This window comes from Bactrocera neohumeralis, chromosome 4 (genome assembly GCF_024586455.1).
Source record: "Bactrocera neohumeralis isolate Rockhampton chromosome 4, APGP_CSIRO_Bneo_wtdbg2-racon-allhic-juicebox.fasta_v2, whole genome shotgun sequence".
NCBI lineage: Eukaryota > Metazoa > Arthropoda > Insecta > Diptera > Tephritidae > Bactrocera > Bactrocera neohumeralis.
In genome coordinates, this window is record NC_065921.1 from 75,692,859 (window position 1) to 75,714,219 (window position 21,361).

General features: G+C 30.8%; 2 protein-coding genes across 12 annotated transcripts in view; both read right to left on the bottom strand.

Annotated features, from left to right (window-relative positions):
* The window catches only part of LOC126755212 (low-density lipoprotein receptor-related protein 6), a 133,127-nt gene extending 123,229 nt beyond the window's left edge, over nt 1–9,898 (bottom strand). Inside the window, exons 1-2 of one of the 2 annotated variants that reach the window (XM_050467609.1) lie at nt 9,363–9,898; nt 2,501–3,094 (exon numbers count right to left, since the gene is read on the bottom strand). In XM_050467609.1, the coding sequence (XP_050323566.1) occupies nt 2,501–2,918 (418 nt within the window). In that variant the 5' untranslated portion in view covers nt 2,919–3,094; nt 9,363–9,898. Of the gene's footprint in view, nt 1–2,500; nt 3,095–9,358 lie in introns of both variants that reach the window. The other variant, XM_050467610.1, reaches the window with a different exon arrangement.
* A 1,813-nt stretch (nt 9,899–11,711) lies between these two features.
* The window catches only part of LOC126756770 (cholinephosphotransferase 1), a 27,765-nt gene continuing 18,115 nt past the window's right edge, over nt 11,712–21,361 (bottom strand). For 5 of the 10 annotated variants that reach the window (XM_050470128.1, XM_050470127.1, XM_050470124.1 and 2 more), the window contains exons 5-8: nt 18,131–18,262; nt 12,694–12,852; nt 12,451–12,615; nt 11,712–12,235 (exon numbers count right to left, since the gene is read on the bottom strand). In XM_050470128.1, coding sequence (XP_050326085.1) covers nt 12,002–12,235; nt 12,451–12,615; nt 12,694–12,852; nt 18,131–18,262 — 690 coding nt within the window. In that variant the 3' untranslated portion in view covers nt 11,712–12,001. Of the gene's footprint in view, nt 12,236–12,450; nt 12,616–12,693; nt 12,853–18,130; nt 18,263–21,015; nt 21,148–21,361 lie in introns of all 10 variants that reach the window. The other 5 variants (XM_050470131.1, XM_050470132.1, XM_050470123.1 and 2 more) reach the window with 3 other exon arrangements.

Below are 21,361 nucleotides of genomic sequence, written 5' to 3' on the forward strand. Positions count from 1 at the left end.
GGCAGCAACATCAAAGCTTTGCCATGTTTTGAACGCTTTGCCGCGCAGCGTCGCGCCGCTCAATTTTCACTGACTACCACTTTTCTCTAAATACACTTTCTTTCGCAGACGTTACAACACTTTTTTGTGCATTTTCTATTTTTTGTAGCTGTAGTTGTTTTTATTATGTTACTTTTTTGTGTTCTTTTGCTTTGACGTTGCGCTACTCCACTGACTGACTGCATACGCGGCTGGTTGTCATGTGGGGTAGTCTACTTTTAGGCGCTTAATACCGGCTTTGGCTTAACACAACTATATATGCACATGTACATATACTATACGTATGTATGTATGTGTAAGAGTGTGGGCGCTGGAAAGGAATTTCATTTACTATCAAACTACAACTGGCGCTGTTGCATTTTTTTCGCTCTTTTGTCGCAATTTTACGTTACGTCGCTTTTACGCTGATTTACACCGGCTGGTGTTCGAGTCGGCGCTTTCAAGTGATGACACCGTTGGTGGTAATCGGTTTCTGTGTTAACGTGTGTTTTGTGAACACACATACATACTAGTATATGTAGAATTTAGTTATGTTAAACCAGCGTCCTTTGTACTGTGTCAACTATGCAATGTTGGAATTTGGAAATCTTTGGAAAAAATATATTCGGATAATCCACAGATTTGTTTTTATTGTGCGATTTAGATTATATAAGAACGGCAATGTGTAAAATGTGAAAAGTAAAAAGAAATACAGCTCTCTTTTGAGAATTCTGGATGGGATAGGAGTATAACGAGCTTTGGAGGTGCCAATCAGCATCTGGGAAATCAACTTCCGGAGTATAGAAACAAAATAAAACATTATATTCGGCTGCACTAAAACTATAATACCCAACATCGTGGCACTTTTTACAACATAAAAGAATATAAAAAGTCCTTTATCTTGAATTTGATCGTTCAGTTTATATGGCAGCTACATGCTATAGTAGTCCGATCTGAAAAATTTCTTTGTAGATTATAGCATTGCCTGGGACAATATCTTATACCGAATTTCGTCATGATAACTCGCCAAATTAAAAAGTTCTCCATACAAGGACTTGATTTTGATTAATTAATTTGTATGGCAGCTATATGCTATAGTGGTCCGATCTGAACGATTTCTTGTGAGATTGTAGCGTTGCTTTGGACAATAATATTTGCCAAATTTCATGAGGATATCTCTCCAAATAAAAAAGTTAGCCATGCAAGGCCCTGATTTTGATCGTTCAGTTTCTATGGCAGCTATATGCTATAGTGGCCCGACCCGAACAATTTCTTGGGAGATTTTAGCATTACCTTCGACGATACTCTATGCCGAATTTCGTGATGATATCTCATCAAATAAAAAAGTTTTCCATACAAGGGGACTTGACTTTATTCGACCAATTTGTATACCTTATAGTGGACCGATATCGCCGGTTCCGACAAATGAGCAGCTTCTTGACGAGAAAAGAAATTGTGCAAACTTTCAGATCAATATCTCAACTTTCAGATAATATTGGAGAACATAAAAAGCGCATTACAGGGGTACGATGGCAACAATGGCGTTATATACCATCACTTCATTTTCAAGATGAACAACGAAATAATAAAGAAAAAATTATTTCTTATAAAAGAAGAAGTCTCAACAACGCAACTGTAATCTGCAACCAGTATTAACTTTTTTTAACGATTTTTTTAAATTAAATGTCTTATACAGGTGGCAACTCCCACTATAAATATCTTCAACTGTTAGTTCTCTTAAGTACCTTTAGTTTGACAATAATATTGTAATGTTTCTTTTTTTTTATCATAACTTTTGTTCAGTGAAAATTTTAAACAAATGGCAACGCTACTCACAACATATTGCCAAATCTGAAATCAAAACTATAATCTGTCACCAATACTAAACTAAATTTATTTTAACGATTTTTTTTTTATAAAATACATCAATCAGGTGGCAACACCCGCAATAAATATCTTCAACTGTTAGCTTTTACTTAGTTTGACATACATGTTGTAATAGTTCTTTCATCCAATAAAGTTTATTGAGTTAAACTCGAAAACAGGTGGCAACCCTGTTCAGAAAATATAACCAACCGTAAGCTTTTTCTCTTTAGTTTGACATTCAAGTAACATTTCTTCAATCTAATAAAGTTCGTTGACTTAAAAAATTAAAAAGGTGGCAACCCTGCTCAGAAAATATTTTTAATTCTATGTAAACTCTAACTAAAACTAAACCGGAACTCTGTCCTATGCAACTTTTTTTTAGCTACTTCTTTGTTTTAATTTTCAGTTATCCGGCAACCTTTAACATTTCTGCTCTGAAATCATGCAAATATTACAACGAACGTGTCAAAATAAAGGATTGGTTGGGTCATTATGGCAAACTCTATATACTACGATAGTCACAGTATTTCTTTGGGAAGCAGTATGTACAACTACTGTACGAGTACCTCCAAAAGTTTTACTGCTAAAATAAACACAAAATTCAATAAACACTTACCATTTTTAATTTGTAGACTATCGCCAATAAAGCAGGTAATTAAAAGCGTTAAGAACAGCAAACGGCTGACGCTCAAAGCGCTGCTCCCGTGCTGTAAGATGCCAAGACAACAACAACAACTGCTTACCACAGCCGTGTGCCATCTTCGCTGTGGACACCTGTTGGCACTGTCGTTCACATTTTTGACTTTGCCGCTTTGTAATGACTGTAGGTTTGTGTGTGGACTACAACCGCAGTGTTGCACATTATTCGCGTGCACTGTAACATTTGATAATGACACTTTTGTTTTTGTTTTGCTTTTTTCATGCGTCTTAATTTGTTGTATTCGCGTTGTGTGCGCTGAATCCTTTGAATTTCTTGTCTGTGTTGTTGGTTTTGTTGTGGTCCTGACGGCAGCTAAAAATGGCTCTGTAGCCATTGCTTTTAGGCATACAACATAGGCTTCCACAAATACACTCACGCACACGCATACACTTAATGGGCGATACGCAAATTACGGTTTTGCTTGAAGTCGTTTATGTTCGCGAACTTTTTCGTTAATTTCGGAGATGTTAGTTATTAAATGGACTTCTCGTGGATAAGTCTTCACAGCAACTGCAAAAAATATATTTAAAAAAAATAAAGTTATTATAAAAATCATATTATATATAGACAGTGCTACTCAAACTATAGTATTATAATGAAATAAAGAATACTTCAATAGACCTGAAGGATTTGTTCGGAGAATATAGCGTAGGTTGGACAATATTCTATGCCAAATTTCGAAAAGATATTTTGTCAAAAGAATACAAGCTTTCCATACAAGGACTTGACTTTGATCGGTTAGTTTGTATGGCAGCTATATACTACAGTGATCCGATATCGCTGTCTCCATTTGTCGGAGACAAGGCGTGTGCAAAATTTCAGATCGATATATCAAAACCTCAGGGGCTAGTTCGCGGATATACATGTATATAGACAGATGGACAACATTCGTTGTGTTTTTACGTGAGGCCGACGACGGCTGTTGTTGTTGTAGCTGCAGAAAACATTCCTGAAGAAATATCCAGGAAGGGTGTCGAGTTGACAATCCTTTGGTGGATAAAAATCCGGGTCCGTTCCGGTTACGTAGACCCGACTGTCGCGGGAACGTCTTTACCCCACGGAGGATAAAAGCGCATAGATCAAAACAATGCGTTGTATTATTTGGTTCCAATTAGTCAGGTGGAAGGAACACTTTTATCGCCTTTTTCAGGTTCGAGGCCGACCTAAATTTTCTGCCGTTCTGTGGGTCCGACAACCGGTCGCAATGTGCGACTACACTCTGAACTGAATCTGCAATTCTACCTGCCTTTAGGTGTAAACCCCAGCCACAAAGAAGGGCCAAACACAATGAGCAGATTGGAGCGAACTCCAAGGGCTAACTGCTCCCGTGGTACAAGATTTCCTATTCGGTCCGACCTTGTAGCTTTTGGTACTATCAAGCTGAGTATTATAACACTATTTCTGAGAAGACTGTGCTGATATCTCGAGTCAAGTCAAATAACAGACATAATGCCTATTGGATTTTAAATCACCTCTTACGACAGGCGTACGTTCCTTCCTTCCTTCTTTTATTGACGTAGTCACCGCTTACGCGGTTAAAGCCGACTTTACAACAGCGCGCCAGTCGTTTTTCCTTTTCGCTGCAATTGGAAATTCCAAGTGTAGCCAGGAATTCCACCTAGTCATTCAAAGGCCAACGACCATACCATGCTGAATTCATCGGTTCTCATCCGATTACCGAAATTAAGCAGCGTCGGGCGCGGTTAGTACAGGCATAACTTACCGTGGCCAAATTCTACCCCTACCTGGGCTGGATGGATAGATAAAAGGACTTGGCTAAATCGACTCAGTTCGTTATGCTACTCACATATAAGCATATATTGTATACATTATAGGCTCAGATAATCGCTGCGCTGTGCATAACGGGGCTCTCAGAACCACTCCAGCGGCTCTTGAATAGCTGCTAAGCCTGTAATCTTTAGATTTCTTCGTTAAAAACTGCGCGGCAAGGAGACTACTGGCTGCAGAATAGTTTACATAAAGAACTTTCGGGCAAAGCTAGTTGGGTTATGCCGATTGGTTAAGAAACGACTACCAGAGCCAACTTTTCAATAGGGAAAGATGTTTAGAGTAAATATAGAAAAAGATGATTGTCGCAAAGGTATTTTAGCTGCGCACAACATTAAACATTTATAAGGATGGCTCGCAAAATTAAGAATGGTGTTGGTGCGGGCATATACTGTCCAAATTTTGGCATAAGGCAGCCTCTTAAGCTGACGGACCACTGCAGTATATTTCAAGCAGAGGTCTTTGCTATTGAGTAAGCCATTGGTGCAGGGATATACTGTCCTCTTAAGCTGACGGAACATTGCACTACATTTCAAGCAGAGGTCTTTGCTATTGAAAAAGACGCGGAGCTAGCCTCTAATGTATCAGCAAAACACTCCAGAGTCAATATCTTCGTTGACAGCGAAGCAGCAATCAAGGCAGTAATCGCATATTGCCCAGAAATGTCTTGGGAAGCAGAGCGGAAGTATCGCCAGGAACAAGGTACTTTGCTTCTTCATCAATCTGGACAAGATTACGGCCAAGAAAAGTTAAAAAAATAATGGAATGATCAACACAAAGTTTCTGCTCACTCTTAATAGAATAGAACTGTAGGTTCATGATTGGAATAATCACTGATCACAATCGTTGAAACAAACTCTATTCTAACTCCAATACTTTTATGCCAAACACCAGAACCTCACAAAATAATAAAAGCAATTTTTTTCTCTTTTTTTCGCTTGAGCTTTTACCAAACTAGCCTTCGACATTTTCTTGTGTTCAATCGATATAAAAAAAGCGAAAAATGAATGTTATAAATGAACAGATAAGAAATGGAAATGATAAAAATTGTTGGCGACAACTGAAGCTTCGCTACTGTCTATGTAAATAACAGAGAACACACAGAAACAGGGTTGGTAACACAAAAAGATTGATTAGGGAGTAAAAGCAGTAATGGGTGAAGTTAAAAAATTAAATAATAAATAATGAGTAACATTTGTTATACAACAACTATTACTGGTGAAAATAATAACAAATGTATATCGCCAAAAATGAAGGGCAAGTCGTTGAAAGACAGATTTTAGATTTACAGCAAATACGCAGAAAATCTCAAAAACATGCAGAATACGGTAAAAAAAAATAAAAAAAAAACAAAAAAAAAATAAAAAAAAAAAAAAGCAAAAAAAAAAAAAAAAATAGCAAAGTTATCAAGCTATTAAAAAAATAAAACAATATGAAATAAAATAATATATACAAACATTACATACCTACATATATGTATATAAATAAAAAATATAAAAAAGTAAAAAAATAATAATTAAAATAAATATCAAACAAAAATAAAAAAATCCAAAAACTTATTAAAACGACATATAAAAAAATATTTTAAAAAAATATATAAAATAAATATTTAAAAAAATATATAAAAAAATATTTTAAAAAAATATATAAAAAAAAATATAAAAAATATATAAAAAAAAATATAAAAAATATAAAAAAATACAAAATCTATATGCAAAAATTTATATTAAATTTAAATGAAAATATTACCAAGTTATTAACACAAAATTAACGCTATGAGAAACACGAATTATAATTGCATATTTATAATTCGTGTTTCTCATAGCGTTAATAAGTTATAAAAATTTAATTTTAGTATCATTTTACTAAATAAAAAAATTAATATCCAAAGTAAAATACAACAAATTCGTTGATAAAAGAAAACAAAATTATAAAAAAAAAGAAAAAAACTCCAAGCTAAATAAATGTATATTTAAAATTATAAAAAAATATAACTACTTTACTACACTTGTAGTAGTTTGACAACACTGCACAGTGCACACAAATATAACTGTCGTTTAATAAAGTCAAAACAAATGTAAATAAACACAAAAAAAAAACAATCATAAAATCAAATGAAGCAAACAAGCTGCGACATTTTCTTAATTGCGCTTTATCGAGTTTCTTTTCGCGTATTTTTCTGCTTTTTTATTAAATTTCATTTTTTTTTTATTCAACATTTGCCAATTTCATAGAGATTTATTGCGTTAAATTCGCCACTTTGTGTGATATGCAAATTATGCTGCCTTATTTGGCAAGTTTTTTGTGCAAAAACAAACACAGAGGAGACATAAAATGATTTGTGGCAACAAGTGTATTTTAAAAAGCATATAAAAATTAATTAAGCAATTAATGATGCTACGGTGGTAGATAAAGGTTATAAAAATTGTTAATTGCATTACGCTATGCTACTTTTCTGGTTATTAAATACACAAAATCGAAATAGTAGGTAATCAGCTAAAAAGTAATTCGCATAAATGTTAATTGGATAAGACACCCACAGTAAAAATATTTATTTATAGTAATTAGTTAAATGACACATTTGTTTGTTTTTGTAATGGGTACCTAAGCCCCGTTAGGATGATAAGAATTAGCTAAGTTCGCGTCGACGTCATTTAACGGTAGGCCCGAGAAACGTGCTGTTTCGACAGGGTCGGACCAAAGCGGGAGGGATACCAGATGAGTAGAATTAGTGGGGAGACTCATTGCACGCAGAAGACGTATTCGATATGTCGGGGTTTATTCTGGATAAGTAGGAGTTTAACCTGTTGCAGTATCCAGAATGAAGCTGCACTAGGGTCACTCTCGTTTCTGCGAAAGCACCCCAGCAGGAGCTGCTTGGAGAGGAGTTCATTGTGCTCCTTAACTGGAAGCATACGGGCATCACTGCCGGCTGCCGGCTAACGACTTATAGATTTTGATGCGGGTCTGTGCTTTGGTCGCATAAGGAGTGAAGGAGCACAGACTGTCAAAAGTCACGGCTAAAATTTTAGGATTATTGACAGTCGGTGTCTTGACGCCATCGACTGCAATTTTAAGCTTAAGTCTGTACTCCTTCGCCCAGTTTGGGAATATTATCGCTTTGGATTTAGTGGGGGATAGTTCCCATGCAGCAAGGAAGCGAGAAAGGACGGAGAGATAACCGTTTACCTTTGAACACATGCCATCGACTCCATTGCCCGACGTCAATATCGTGCAATTATCAGCGTACGTATTGATAGAAACTTTCTCTGGTTGTTGTTGGAGTTTCGAGGTAGAAATTAAACAATAGAGGACACCACCCCACGGATCAGCTTTATTTAAATATTCTCAGTTTTGAGTTTTTACCTCCAAATAGTACGGATGATTGACGACCGCTCAGGTAGTTCATGGTCCAACTCTTCAGTACTGAAGGGAAGGTGGTTTTTTCATAGTCCTCCAGTAGTTTTGTGTGACTGACTATGTCAAAGGCTTTTGACAAGTCCAACGCTGTGAGGATCGTTCTCTCGCAGGTTGGTTTCTGGTTAAGGCTACGAACTATCTGGGCGTTTATGACACTAAGTGCACTTTTCGGAAGCCATACTGGTGGTTTACTAGGATCAGGTGGTGTGTGAAGGTCGGGGGTAGCAAGGCCTTAAGTGTCTTGATTACTGGGGAGATGAGGGTTATCGGACGATAGGACTCCCCTTTGTTGGTGGTATTTAGTAATTATATGTATTTATATTAACTTTTTCATTTAAATTTTTAAAACTGACTGAATGGTGAAACTATGTATTTATATCTTGTTTTAGGAAATATCCAATGTTATAAAAAATATATGAATCCATCATTTAATTTTCTGGCACTGATTTTCTGAGGACTCTGTGACAATTAAGTGACCCAAAAATATTTATAAACTCTTTTAAATCTCTTAAACATGTGTTATTTCAAATTTAAGCAATATAGAAGACATAGACTGCTGTACTATTCATAACAAAGACAGATCAAAGAATTGTCCAACAACTTGACTTTTTATAGTAGACAACGTCCATTAAACGTTTACAAAAAATCCATTAAGCTTTTTGTGTTGGCAGCAACATTACGTAATGATTCATAAGGTAATTAAATGCTTCTTTTAACTTTTTATTATAACCACATAAAAGCGAATATTAAATTGAAGCAAATTTGTAAAGGTTCGACAAATTTGATAGTGAATTTTTTATAGTGACGAACTAAATTTCACGTTTTTTCATGTTTTAACTGCAAAATTACTTTTCAAGTTACATCAAATGATTCCTCTTTCAGGAAATAATTTCATTCGAAAAATGCAAGAACAAAATATTTTTAGTGCAGAAACTACGCAGGCAATTGAAAACGTCAAGCACACACATAGGAAATTACAAAATTCTTGTAATGTACGTGAGTGCAATAACAAACCACAAAAGCAAAATAAATGCACCGGTATTGCCGAGACGTTGACGCCGGCGAGCAGATGAAGTTACTTGTAAAAAATCAAAACACACAATTTTTTATAAGGCTATAGATGTAGAGAAATAACAAAGGAAAACTGAAAATATAGAATTGTATGATTTTTTTTTACGTGTGCATGCACATGGGGTTGGTAAAAATGCACAACAAACAAACAAGTGTGGAGTGCAACGTAGAATAACAGAGCGGCAAAGGCAGAGTGTGAAGAAAGAAAGAACCAAAGCAAAATAATGTGATAACAAATGGGTAGGCCAGTAAAAATGATTGCAGCGAAGGAACGTGAAAAAATAATATGGCATTGCAGCGGGGTAGAACGAATCACGAATGAATGGAGACTATTGGAAATTTCCGTAGAAAGAATAGCCTTCTGGAGGAATTTGTAAACAACCTTGCACAGTTTTGGGTGAAAATATACATACTTAAAATTAGGTACATATGCAAGCACAATAGGAATACACAATTGTTGGTATTAGTATATTAATATGTTTAAATATATTTTACCTACATTTTTTGCCAAAGGCTAGTTGCTCGATAGATAACTGATATAAATTGAACCGCGTTAAATGCTTATAATTTATGTCTACACTTATTTTATTATTATTACATTTATGTATTGTATTTCGATTGCACTAACTATATTCAACACCAACAAGCACTTGGTTTTAAACAAACAACATTAGTTGTATAAGTTAGCGTTGAATATGCTATGTATATTTCATTTCCAATATCTTTCGAATTTAAGATAAATTCTGTCAGCAACAGCTGTACACTTCACTTGTTAAGAACACTTAATTAGTATCGCAATGTATGCTAACGATTTGTTTTATCTAGTACGATAAGCAATTTTTATTATTCTGTTTATTGAATTAAACGCAGCTTCCGACAACGTTAACTAGTGGGGAAACCTTATTTATATTCTATCCGCGCTTCACAACCGCACCACAAAAGACCAAAATTCGTTTTGAACAAACTCGAACAAACTTCGCTCGCTGTCATTACTAAAAAATCAACGGATACCTTGGAAATGTCGAAGCGGCAAATAAACATGCCTACAACAAACGACGATGAAGAGGCAGAAAAACAAATGTCAAAATCTACTACATCGCTGAGCAATCCTGTGTAATTAAGGCGTTGCCAACTATATTACCAAAATTGTTGCGACTTTTTGCGTAAATTTGTTATGGATTAAGGCTAGTTAGATTTTTCAAAAAATCGATTTTTAGTCATTTGCATTTTCTTCATGTATACTATTTTTAAAAATCTGAAAATCGGAATTAATTTCAAATAATTTTCGAGTTATTCGATATTTAACAAAAGTTTTTTATCCATGGACCGGATGTGGATCCCAAAATTACTGCCTTCCATTCTAAGCACACCAAAAAAAGATAGCAAATATGATGGAGGCAAAATAATGTTATGGAAATGTTTTTCTGCTTTAGGAGTTGGTTCGATATTCTGTCTGGAGCACACAGAATATCGAACCAACTCCTAAAGATTATTTTATTACGTTAATAAACGGAAGAAGTCGTTATACTATAGGCGGTGCATGAAATGATCGCAAGCTGGATAATGATCACAAACTTGCCTAAAAAGGGCTCCAGGACCAAAAAGTTTGATGACGAAGCTTGCCCAATCCACTTTCCTTGCAAGCGTAGAAACAGCTTACGCGGTTATAGCCGGAGGATGGAGTCATGTGTTGGAAGTTCGCGCAAGTGAGGAAAGTTCTCTGTTCGCCATTCACTTGGGAGTGGCCAGAAACGATTCTTTTACATATGGCTCAAGCAGCTCACGACTTCCGGTCTTTGACCAAATATCCTATGGGTAGCCAAGGAACATCCGCTTGAAGGCGAGAAAAATTGTGAAAGCGGAAAATCCCTTCTACAGGGTTATGCGCTGGTTTTGGGACCCGCCACGTAAAAAACGCCCCCATTGAACAGCCCAATCCTCTTACCTTATCTAAATCCTATAGTGCTCGATACTAGAAAAAAGTATGGTTTGCAACTAAAAACAGTCTGGTGAATTCCATCTCATCGGTGCTCTGCGGTCTTAAAAGAACACAAAATATTAATAAAATATTTATGTAGTAAGATAATTCTAAACATCCCAAATGCCATAACGCCCAAAGATGAAGTTGCAAAAATCCAGTCTTTCTTAGTTTTAAGCGTTTCATTTTTATTATTTTTTCCAAGCACAAAAAATTATATTTATTCTCTTTTGTTCATAGAAAATTTGCAAAACTATTTTTATTCCTCAAAAAAAAAAAAGTTATGAAAATTAAAAAAAAACATTACTTTCGTTCTGTATGGAATATTTGTAGACAACGGATCTGTGTAAAAATAAATTATTCAAACAAAGAAACGTGGAAGTAATTAATTTAAATTTTGTATCTTTTCAAAACACTAGGCATAAATCATTTATTTAAACCAAAGAACTAGAAAATATTTCATTTTAATTTTGTAGGCTTCTCAAGCGTGATAAATTTTGCGGAACAATTACATTTTATGTAAATAGGTACAGGAGTAAAGCGGAAATATGTTCTTTACTAGTTTTTGCTGAATATTTTTTTATTAATTTTTCCAAATATGTATGTTTTCAAGTTATTTTCAGCGCTTGCTGATATAAAAATCAATTTCCTAACGATGAATAGGGACTAAAAATAATAATCTGATAAATGTATCTAACTACATTCGGTTGGCTGTTTTAATGCTCCGCAAAATTACACATTTTGTTTCTTTTTTTTATAAATTATTATTGAACCCGATATTCTGGCTTTAAGCACGTTCTATAAATACACATACATGATCTACAGCGCTATCATGAGTTAACAAACACTTAAAAATAAAAAAGAGCAATGTCAGCATTTGAATATTTTCATAAAAACTTATAGCTTTACTTATGCTTAGCAATTTCTTTTATTACAGTATTTTAATTTACGCTAGTCATCAGTTTAATTGCCTGGTTTGTTTACGCTAGTATAATTTTGTCTTCTCCACATTTGTATTTTCCTTGTTTCAAGTTTTTTTTCTTTCTTTGTATGTTTTGTATATATTGACACGGAACAATTTCATAGAGATTTACATTGTTGTTGGGTATATTCCTGTTCTTGTTGATTTTCTATTTAATTATACAATTTAAAATAAAATTCTAGTGTTGTTGTTGCTGCTTTTTGCTAGCCTGCCGCGTCGTCTTGCGATGATGTGTGCCGCCGTTCTTGTCATGCGCCACCGCCGCACTCGCACCAGCCGCCGCTGTGGCGCTCATACTCATGCTGGTGGTGGGTGCACTTGTGCCTTGGCTGACGGTTTGTGGTGCATTTTTGCCAGCATATGGGATGGTGAAGAGATTAATATGTAGGTGATTGCAAATCTCCAAACACACCTGAGTGAAAGAAAAAAAAAAAATATAAATAATGACATTTATAGTTTGGATGTAAAACAAGAGAAAACGTCAAATGACAGCTGTAAATTATATAAATTCGATATAAATAATACATATATTCGGAAATTAAAGCGTTGTCTTGGACAATATGGCAAAATTTATATGGCCTGCTCAGTGTATAATAATAAATATAAATTGTTTTTTGTTCGAATTACTTTGGAGCAGTAGCGTATGAGATCCTGCGTGCCCCAGAACAGTGAGAACCACAACAGCCAAATTTCCGGCACCACACAATTGAAGTATTGATTGAAGAAGAGCAAAGCCGGACCCAATTGTGACCAATCCAAATACTCCATCTCAGCCTTTGTCATGTGCGCAATCTAAGGAGAATAGAGTAAATATAAATAACAACAAATGAAGTGAATATAAGAGTATGCGTGTGTGTTGTGTGTACTCACCACCAGCTTGTTGGTCACCTTGGCGGCCACCATGCCAAAAGCCAAGATATACAACGATGCATGTTCGGTGAAAATATTTTGTGGCGATTTTTGAGCAATTATCAGTGCGGGTAGTATGACCATTGTTAACGGTATGCTGGGCGAAAGCACGCTGGTACCCTTGGAATGCGTGAGTTGAGTTGGGCGTGAGCGAGTTGTTTGGAAGAGAAGAAATTGCATATTAGACAATTGTCGCAAAGAAGCTGGATTTGAAAATATTATGCATTTGAAGAAGACACAATCACAAGAGACATGAAGAGGCGAAAAAAACGAAAGTAGTGTCATACATGTTGACAAACAGACATGTTGCTTTAATAAATTTTAATTTTTGTTTTACAATTATTAATTATTTTATAATTTACTTAAAACGACAATACTTTCGTTCTTTTTTATTTTTTTTTAGCGCATTACGATTTATTTTATTATTGTTATATTTTTGTTTTAGCTGAGTTAAGAAGACAGATATTATTATTGTTTATTAACTTTTACTTTGCAACTACTTTTTTGTTTAACTTTAACTATTAGACATTTGCGAGTTTTGAATTTTGCAACTTTTTATACTTTTAACATTTAAAAAAAAATTGCTTTAAGCATTGGTTTTGTGGAGCATGGTGAGTGGTGGTGGAGTGGTGAGGAGCAGACAAGAGATAAAAGTTGTATTTAACAAAAGTGTGTTGGGTTGGAGCAAAAATATATGGAAGTGATGCAAAAATAGACGGAAAATTGTGGAGTTGGAGAAAAAACTGCAGAGGAATGCGATAGTGTGCAACCAAGAGATGGATGAGAGAGTTTAATACACTTAAAAATACATAAATATGTACTAATTTATATACAAATGCTAAATACTTGCTAAAAACTAACATGATTTGTATGGCAAGTGCTAACTAAAAACATGTTTCTGAACTCATGACTTAAATGAGAAATTGTAATATGTGTAGATGAAGATTTTTGTAGCTAGAAAAACAAAATGCAGCAATTTAATTAATGTATAGTTATAAATTTGTAAATTAAATAAATTATATTAAAAATTCTTAATAATAATTATTTTTTCTTTTTAATAAAATTTGAGGTAAAAAAGTTTTTAAGTACTAGAAATATTTTAAAGAATTTAAATACTAGAAACAATTAAAAAAAAATTATTTTTAAACAAATATTGAAATGCCAAACAATGTAAAACACTAGGCATATGCATCTTGAATATTTTTTTCTTTTTCAAAAAATTTTGAAGTTTAATAAATATAAATACAAGATTCAAATTTATTTAACATTTTTCTCCTAAATATTTTTATTTTACTTTTTAAAGTAATTTTGAAGTTTTTAAGTATAGAAAACTTTTAAAATACTATAAACATTCTAAAAAATTTTAAATAAATTTTCAAAAATGAAGTGGAAAATACTAGGTACATCTTAAAGACTTTTTCTTGTTAAAAATTTTGATATATTTAAAAAAAAAATTTTAAAAATTTTTAAATTAAAAAAATTAAGAAATTAGAAATATTAAAAAATTTAAGATATTTTGAAATGTTAAAAAGAAATTTTGAAAAAATTTTGATATATAAAAAAATTTTGAAATCTTGAAATATTAAAAAAACAAGATTCTGAAATATTAGAAAATTTTAAGAAATTTTTAAATATTAAAAAAATATAAAAAATTTTAAGAAATTTTTAAATATTAAAAAAATATAAAAAATATTAATAAAAAAATAAATATCAAAAACAAAATATTTTAAAAAACTATTACAGAAATTTTTAAATATTAAAAAAAATTAAGAAATTTTGAAATATTAAACAAATTTAAGAAACTTTAAAATATTAAAAAGAAAATGTTAAGATATTTTGAAATATTAAAATATATCAATACAAAATTTAAAAATATTAAAACGCTTTCAAATAGAAATTTTTAAATATTAAAAAAACAAGATTTTGAAATATTAGAAAATTTTAAGAAATTTTTAAATATTAAAAAATATAAAAAATATTAAAAAAATATATCAAAAACAAAAAATTTTAAGAAACTATTAAAGAAGTCTTGAAATATTAAAAAAAAATTAAGAAATTTTGAAATATTAAACAAATTTAAGAAACTTTAAAATATTAAAAAGAAAATGTTAAGACATTTTGAAATATTAAAATATATCAATACAAAATTTTAAAATATTAAAAAATTTAAGACGCTTTCAAATATTTGATTTTAAAAATTTTAAAATATTAAAAAAATGAAGACATTTTTAAATATTAAAAAATGTTTTGAAAAAATAAAAAGAATTAAGAAATTTTGTAGAGTAGACAACTATAAACATTCCAACAAATTGTAAATAAATCTTGAAACAAAAAATTGTAAAATACTAGGTACATCTTAAAGATTTTTTCTTGTTAAGAAATTTTGACATACATACATACATATTACATTTTTTTTATTTTAAAATAATAGAAAAAATATTTAAGAAATGAAATAAAACACAAAAATTAAAAAGATTTAAATTATAAAAAAATTTTAAGAAATTTTTAAGTTTACAAATATCTTTTAACTAGGCACATTTTAAGGATGTTTTTCTTTTAAAAGAATTTTTAAATTTTTGAAACATAAAAAAAACATTAAAATAAAATTAAAATTAATTAAAAAATTAAATATTTGGAATATCTTAAATTTATTTTTCTTTTTGAAGTAATTTTGAAGTTAAAAAAATTTGTAAAATACCAATAAAAACAAACAAATCTTTTTGTTAAGAAATTTTGAAATTTTAAAGTATAAAAAATGTTTAATTAACATAAATATAACAAAAAAAAAAATTCTAAAATATTTTCAAAAAAGTAAAAAAATATTTTTGAGTATTTTTAAAATGTTAAATGTGTTCACATTTTCAATGAGATTTAATGTACTTCTAGGCAGCATTCTGTTGACAATATTTTTTTAATAAACTGTTACGCATATACTTTAACAACAAAATCTAAACAATATCATAAACTTTTTTAGAAAAATATTAATTTTAATATTATACATATATTATGTTTAAAAGTCATGCAAAAAATATTTTTTTAAAAATGTTTACCAAAAATATTTTTACGAACAAAAATTTTTATTAAATTTATTTTCCATATAAAAAAAACAAAAATTATTAACAGAAATCGATAAATAACTCATGATAAATAGTTAGGCAACGCACTTTCAATGATTTTATACATACATATATATGAATGTACATATGTACATACATACGTAAGTAATGAAATAACGAACTTCAGTCAATACGGCTATGAATTGAATTGCGAGAATTTCTAAGCTAACAACAAGACTGGACTAGCTCTGAATGGAACAAACAATGCGAAACTAAAACGAATTCATGTAATAATTAGACGGTTAACAGACGAGCATGAGTATGCGAGTACACCACGAAGATGCAGGTGTGGTGAGTATACTTTAGAGAACACGATAAAACCACAACTAAAAAATATATGTATGTATGTCGATAGAAAAAAATTACAACTAAGAGAAGCCAACACCTGAATGAATTAAAAAAAGAATTGAAAATGCAGATTAAAGAAAATAAATAATTAAAATAAATATAAAAAACAATGCATTTCCTCATTTAGAAGAAAAAAATGTTTGGAAAGAGAATAATGCCCACTTTAAACGTTTAAAAATACTATATGTTTTTTTTTCTTTAAGTAAACCAATTACCGACTTTCACAAAATTATGAAAAGCTATTTTTCGGACGAATTCCGAATTTTTTACTCCGAAAAGGAAAAGAATTTCAATCATTTCATACTGATTTAAAAACAAAAAATATTTGAATGCTGGAAATTTTACTCCGAAAAAACACATAATAAATAAATAAAAAAAAACAATTACCGATAAAAATAATGAATGTATACCTTTTACATAATCAAATATTTCTAAATCTATTTTAATTGTGTAATCATTTTTAAATTATCAATGTATTTAAACTAATTCCCTACAATACAAAAATGGGCTTTAAGATACGTTTGAATTTCCCATTTGTGTGTGCGTAGGTTTTTAGAGATTACTTCTAAAATAATTTCAAACTTTTATTCCTTATTATTTCCGAAATCCGAAAAAATTTCATTAAGATTTTAACAATAAATTATAATCTATGAAAATTTATAGGCAATTTTTAGTCCGAAAATTAAAATTTAAAATTATTATTCAAATTTTATTTTATGCAAATTAAACAAAAACTCAAATAAGCATTTACAAAATAACATTTAGTTTTAATTTATTTTCGAAAGTTTTTCTCCGAAAAATTAAATGCAGAATAATAAATGATCTTTCTGAATGGGCTTTTAAATAACCGAAAATGTTTAAATTATAATTTATTTGTTTTTTTGAATATTAATTTAAAAATCTTAAAATTTAAATGTATAAACATACATACTTTTACTCCTAAATTTTAATTAGGAATTTTTACTCCGAAAAAATTTCATTCAAAGTTTATTTAGTTTTCTGAATATTATTTTAATACTTCAATTTCGAAAAATTTATTCCAAAAAAAATTTAAATTATAATTTATTTAGTTTTCTGAATATTAATTTAAAAATATTAAAATTTAAAAGTGTGTTAGATTTACTACTAAATTTTAATTCAGAATATTTACTCAAAATATTTTATTTCTTAATGGGCCATGGCAAATGCTACCAATAGCTTAACATTTTATTCATAAATTAAAACTTTTAAATCGGAATTTTTACACCGAAAAAATTTAATTCAGAATTTATTTAGTTTTCTGAATATTTTTTCAAAACAATTTTGTTTCTTAGTGCGCTTTCAAGTAATAAATACTAATATTTACTCCTATTTTATTTTCGAAAAATTTACTCCGAAAAATTTGTAGTTTCAATTTATTTTGTTTTCTGCATATTCATTTAAAAATATTAAAATTTAAATGTATGTACATACTTTTACTCCGAAATTTTTATTCGGAATCCTTACTCCGAAAAAAATAATTCCGAATTTTTGTTAGTTTTCTGATTATTCCTTCAAAACTATTTTCTTTCTTAAAGGGGAATGGCAAATGCATATAATAACTCAAAATTTTAAACATAAATGAGAACTACTACGCAAAAAAAAAAAAAACTAAATAAAACTACAATCAAATATTTTTTTCTACAAAATCACGAGCAACAGTGGAAGAGAGTGTAATTGAAAAGCGTATTTACATCACGGCATATAGTAGAATATATACAGAAATTGATGTTGGACATGTTTCGCTTTTACCAAAAAACAAAGCAACTATGTATACCACCTGAGAGTAGTGTTTAAGAAATAGACACGAGCACTGATAGTAAATGTAAATACGTAATTAAAAGTTTCACTTTCCCATATCATTATTGTAAATTTAAAGTTTTTTGTATTATAATTGATTTTGTGACTACGCTTACAGCAACGGATGATCCATTTTTGCCGCATCCTTCCGTCATAATCACACGCGCATAACGACAAACAAATAAAATGTAAATGCCCAATATAAGATAAAGTGATAAAACACGCGCTTCGCAGCCAAGCAAGGGTAACTGTATCGAATGACGATTTGGTACGATACAAATTGGTTGTTGGTTGCGTTGGTGGTGGTAGTAGTAGTAGTAGTAGTTTAGGTGGTTGTGGTGGTGGTTGGTGGTGTTGATGTTTTAACGAGTTGAATTGGATGGTTGGATGGTAATTGAAGGAAAAGGCATTTTTCAATAATAAAAGAAAGAATATATATTTTTAATTTTCATTTGTCCAAATAAATAATGGGAAAACTAACGGTTAAGTGTAGAGAAATTAGAAATTATAAAAAGGGTTAACGCTCGTAAGGTGTAGAACTGTATAACGGAATTTGAAGTTTCTTTGTGGAAAAGGTGTATAAAAAATAAATTACATAACTTTTAATATTTATTGAAATACTATTGAATAAAAAATAAAAACATTTCACCAAAATATTAATAAAGGGAAATATCATAAGGCAAATAATGCTTAAAAATGCTTCAAGCATGTAAAAAATTATAATATTCCAAATATTAGTATTTAAAAGAATAAGTAAATAACATTAAAATAAATATTTAATACATATGCAACTATATAGTAAGAAATATTTAAATATTATGTATTTTTGCTTAATTCAATGTACTTATTTACAACAAAAAAAAAAATAATTTTAACTTTGCAAAGCATTTTTATGCAAAATATATCAACTGAAGCATTAAAATACTTCAAAAAAAAAAAGAAAAATAACGTTAACTTCGGCTGCAACGAAGTTTTAATACCCCTTACAGTTGCATTTCTTATAGCATAATAGGTATACAGTTGCATTTCTTATAGCATAATAGGTATGGAAGAAAAAGTTCATTAATAATTTATTCAAGATTTTTATCGATTTTTCAGTTTGTATGGCAGCTATATGCTATAGTCCGGTCGGAGATTGTTTCGATTTTTCAAAATCTTGTTAAAGAAATCTTTTCAAATAAAAAAATTTTTACAAGAACTGTTATCTTGGACAATAATAGTGGTCTGATTTGAAAAATTTATTCGGAGATTGTAGCATTGCTTTGAATAATAGCCCATGTTAACTATCTTGAAATTTCCTTGTCAAATAAAAAAGTTGTCCATACAAGAACTAGATTTTGATTTTTCAGTTTGCATGGCAGCTATATGCTATAGTGGTCCGAACTGAACAATTTCTTCGGAGATTGTTTCCATTCCATTTTCAATAATCTATGCCAAATTTCGTAAAGAAATCTTTTCAAATAAAAAAATTTTCCATACAAGAACTAGATTTTGATTTTTCAGTTTGTATGGCAGCTATATGCTATAGTGGTCCGAACTGAACAATTCCTTCGTTATTATACTATTGCTTTAGAAAATAATTCTTGCCAAATTTCGTAAAGATATCTTGTCAAATAAAACAGTTTTTCATACAAGAACTGGATTTTGATTGATCAGTTTGTAAGGCAGCTATATGCTATAGTGGTCCGAAATGAACAATTCCTTCGCTGATTATACTATTGCCTTAGAAAATAATCCAAGCCAAATTTCGTAATGAAATCTTTTCAAATAAAAAAATTTTCCATACAAGAACTATATTTTGATCGCTCAGTTTGTATGACAGCTATATGCTATAGTGGTCCGAACTGAACAATTTCTTCGGTGATAATACCACAGCCTTAGATAAAAATCCATACCAAATTTCGTAAAGATATCTCAGCAAATAAAAAAATTTTCCATACAAAAACTTGAACGACATAACCTTAAATATGCTATAATGAACAAAATTGGCAATTTTTTTCACGGTTCATGCGAAATTTTGTATAATTTTAAGCAACAAAAACTAATAAATAATAAAATTTCCAACGATACACTAGCTGATATTAGCATAAAAACTCTGTCTACAAAAAACTCAACTACTTTAGCTAGACTAGACTCTTTTCGAGTGCCTACTGTACTTAACTAACTTATGTTTGTATGACAATGTGTTTATGATGCCTTAAATGCAAAGCTCCATGATATACATAAAATATATATTTTTTTGATGGCTTTTAATACCGATGCGCGATGCAAGAATGCTTCCCGATGCGTTTTGGTGCAATGAAGCCGTAGGATTTTTGCGATAATTTGCTGGTAAATAGCAGAAATAACGCCAAAAGGTTGTAGAAATTGTGCTATAAAGGGTCTGAAGGTGGTCAACATGAGTGGGAAAGACACACACGTTACTTATAACTGTATATAAACTTATTTACATATTTATATATATTTATAATAAAAGTAATAGCATACACGTGTCGGCTCTATCCCGCCTCAGCTAACAATATTATGCAATAAATAGTACAATAGAATGTGAATATGGTTTTGATGACGAACTCAAGGGTGAAAATTGCACCAGATAAACACCGTTAACACCGTTAATGCTAAGTCAAACAAAACTCCTCACTAGATGTTTATGTAATTATATTTATTTATATATAATTCTATATGTAAATATCACAAATCGGTTAGTGGAGACGAACAAGGCGTTATTAGGTATTATTAAATTAATGGTGCTCTTACAACAACAAAACGCTGTAAATAGACCGCTTGTTTACAGTGTCTTAATAGGTGTTAAAATTAGCGCATTTTCTATTAAGTGCTGAATATGAACAAAAAATCGCTTTTTAGTGCATTAGCCACTAGTAAAAAAAATATTCTTTTTTGTACAAGAAAGGGGCAAGGATTAGCTGGTTTTGTGATTTAGGTGGTTTACATTTTTTTGGTGTTTTTTTTTTAATTTTTGGATTTTTTTGTTTATGCTTACAGCAACGGAGGAACCATTTTTGCCACTGCCGCCTTCAACAAACATTTTCGAAAAGTTGATCATATTCGCGAGATAACCCAAAGTAATGCCGATTAAAATGATATAATTCCAACGACCGCCAATGAGTGGAATCTAAAGTGTGCGTGCGTGCGTTTGTGTGTGTTTGTGTGGACGACATTTTGTTTCGTGTTTCGAGTTTGTTATTGGTTTGTTTTGTTTCGCAATTTATTTTGATTTTGATTTTTGACACACCGAAAAAGAAAATTGGAAAAAAGAGAAAAAGAAAGTCTGATAATTTTGAGTTTCATACAAAACGTTTGCTCTTAGTTTAATCACAGCGCCGGGG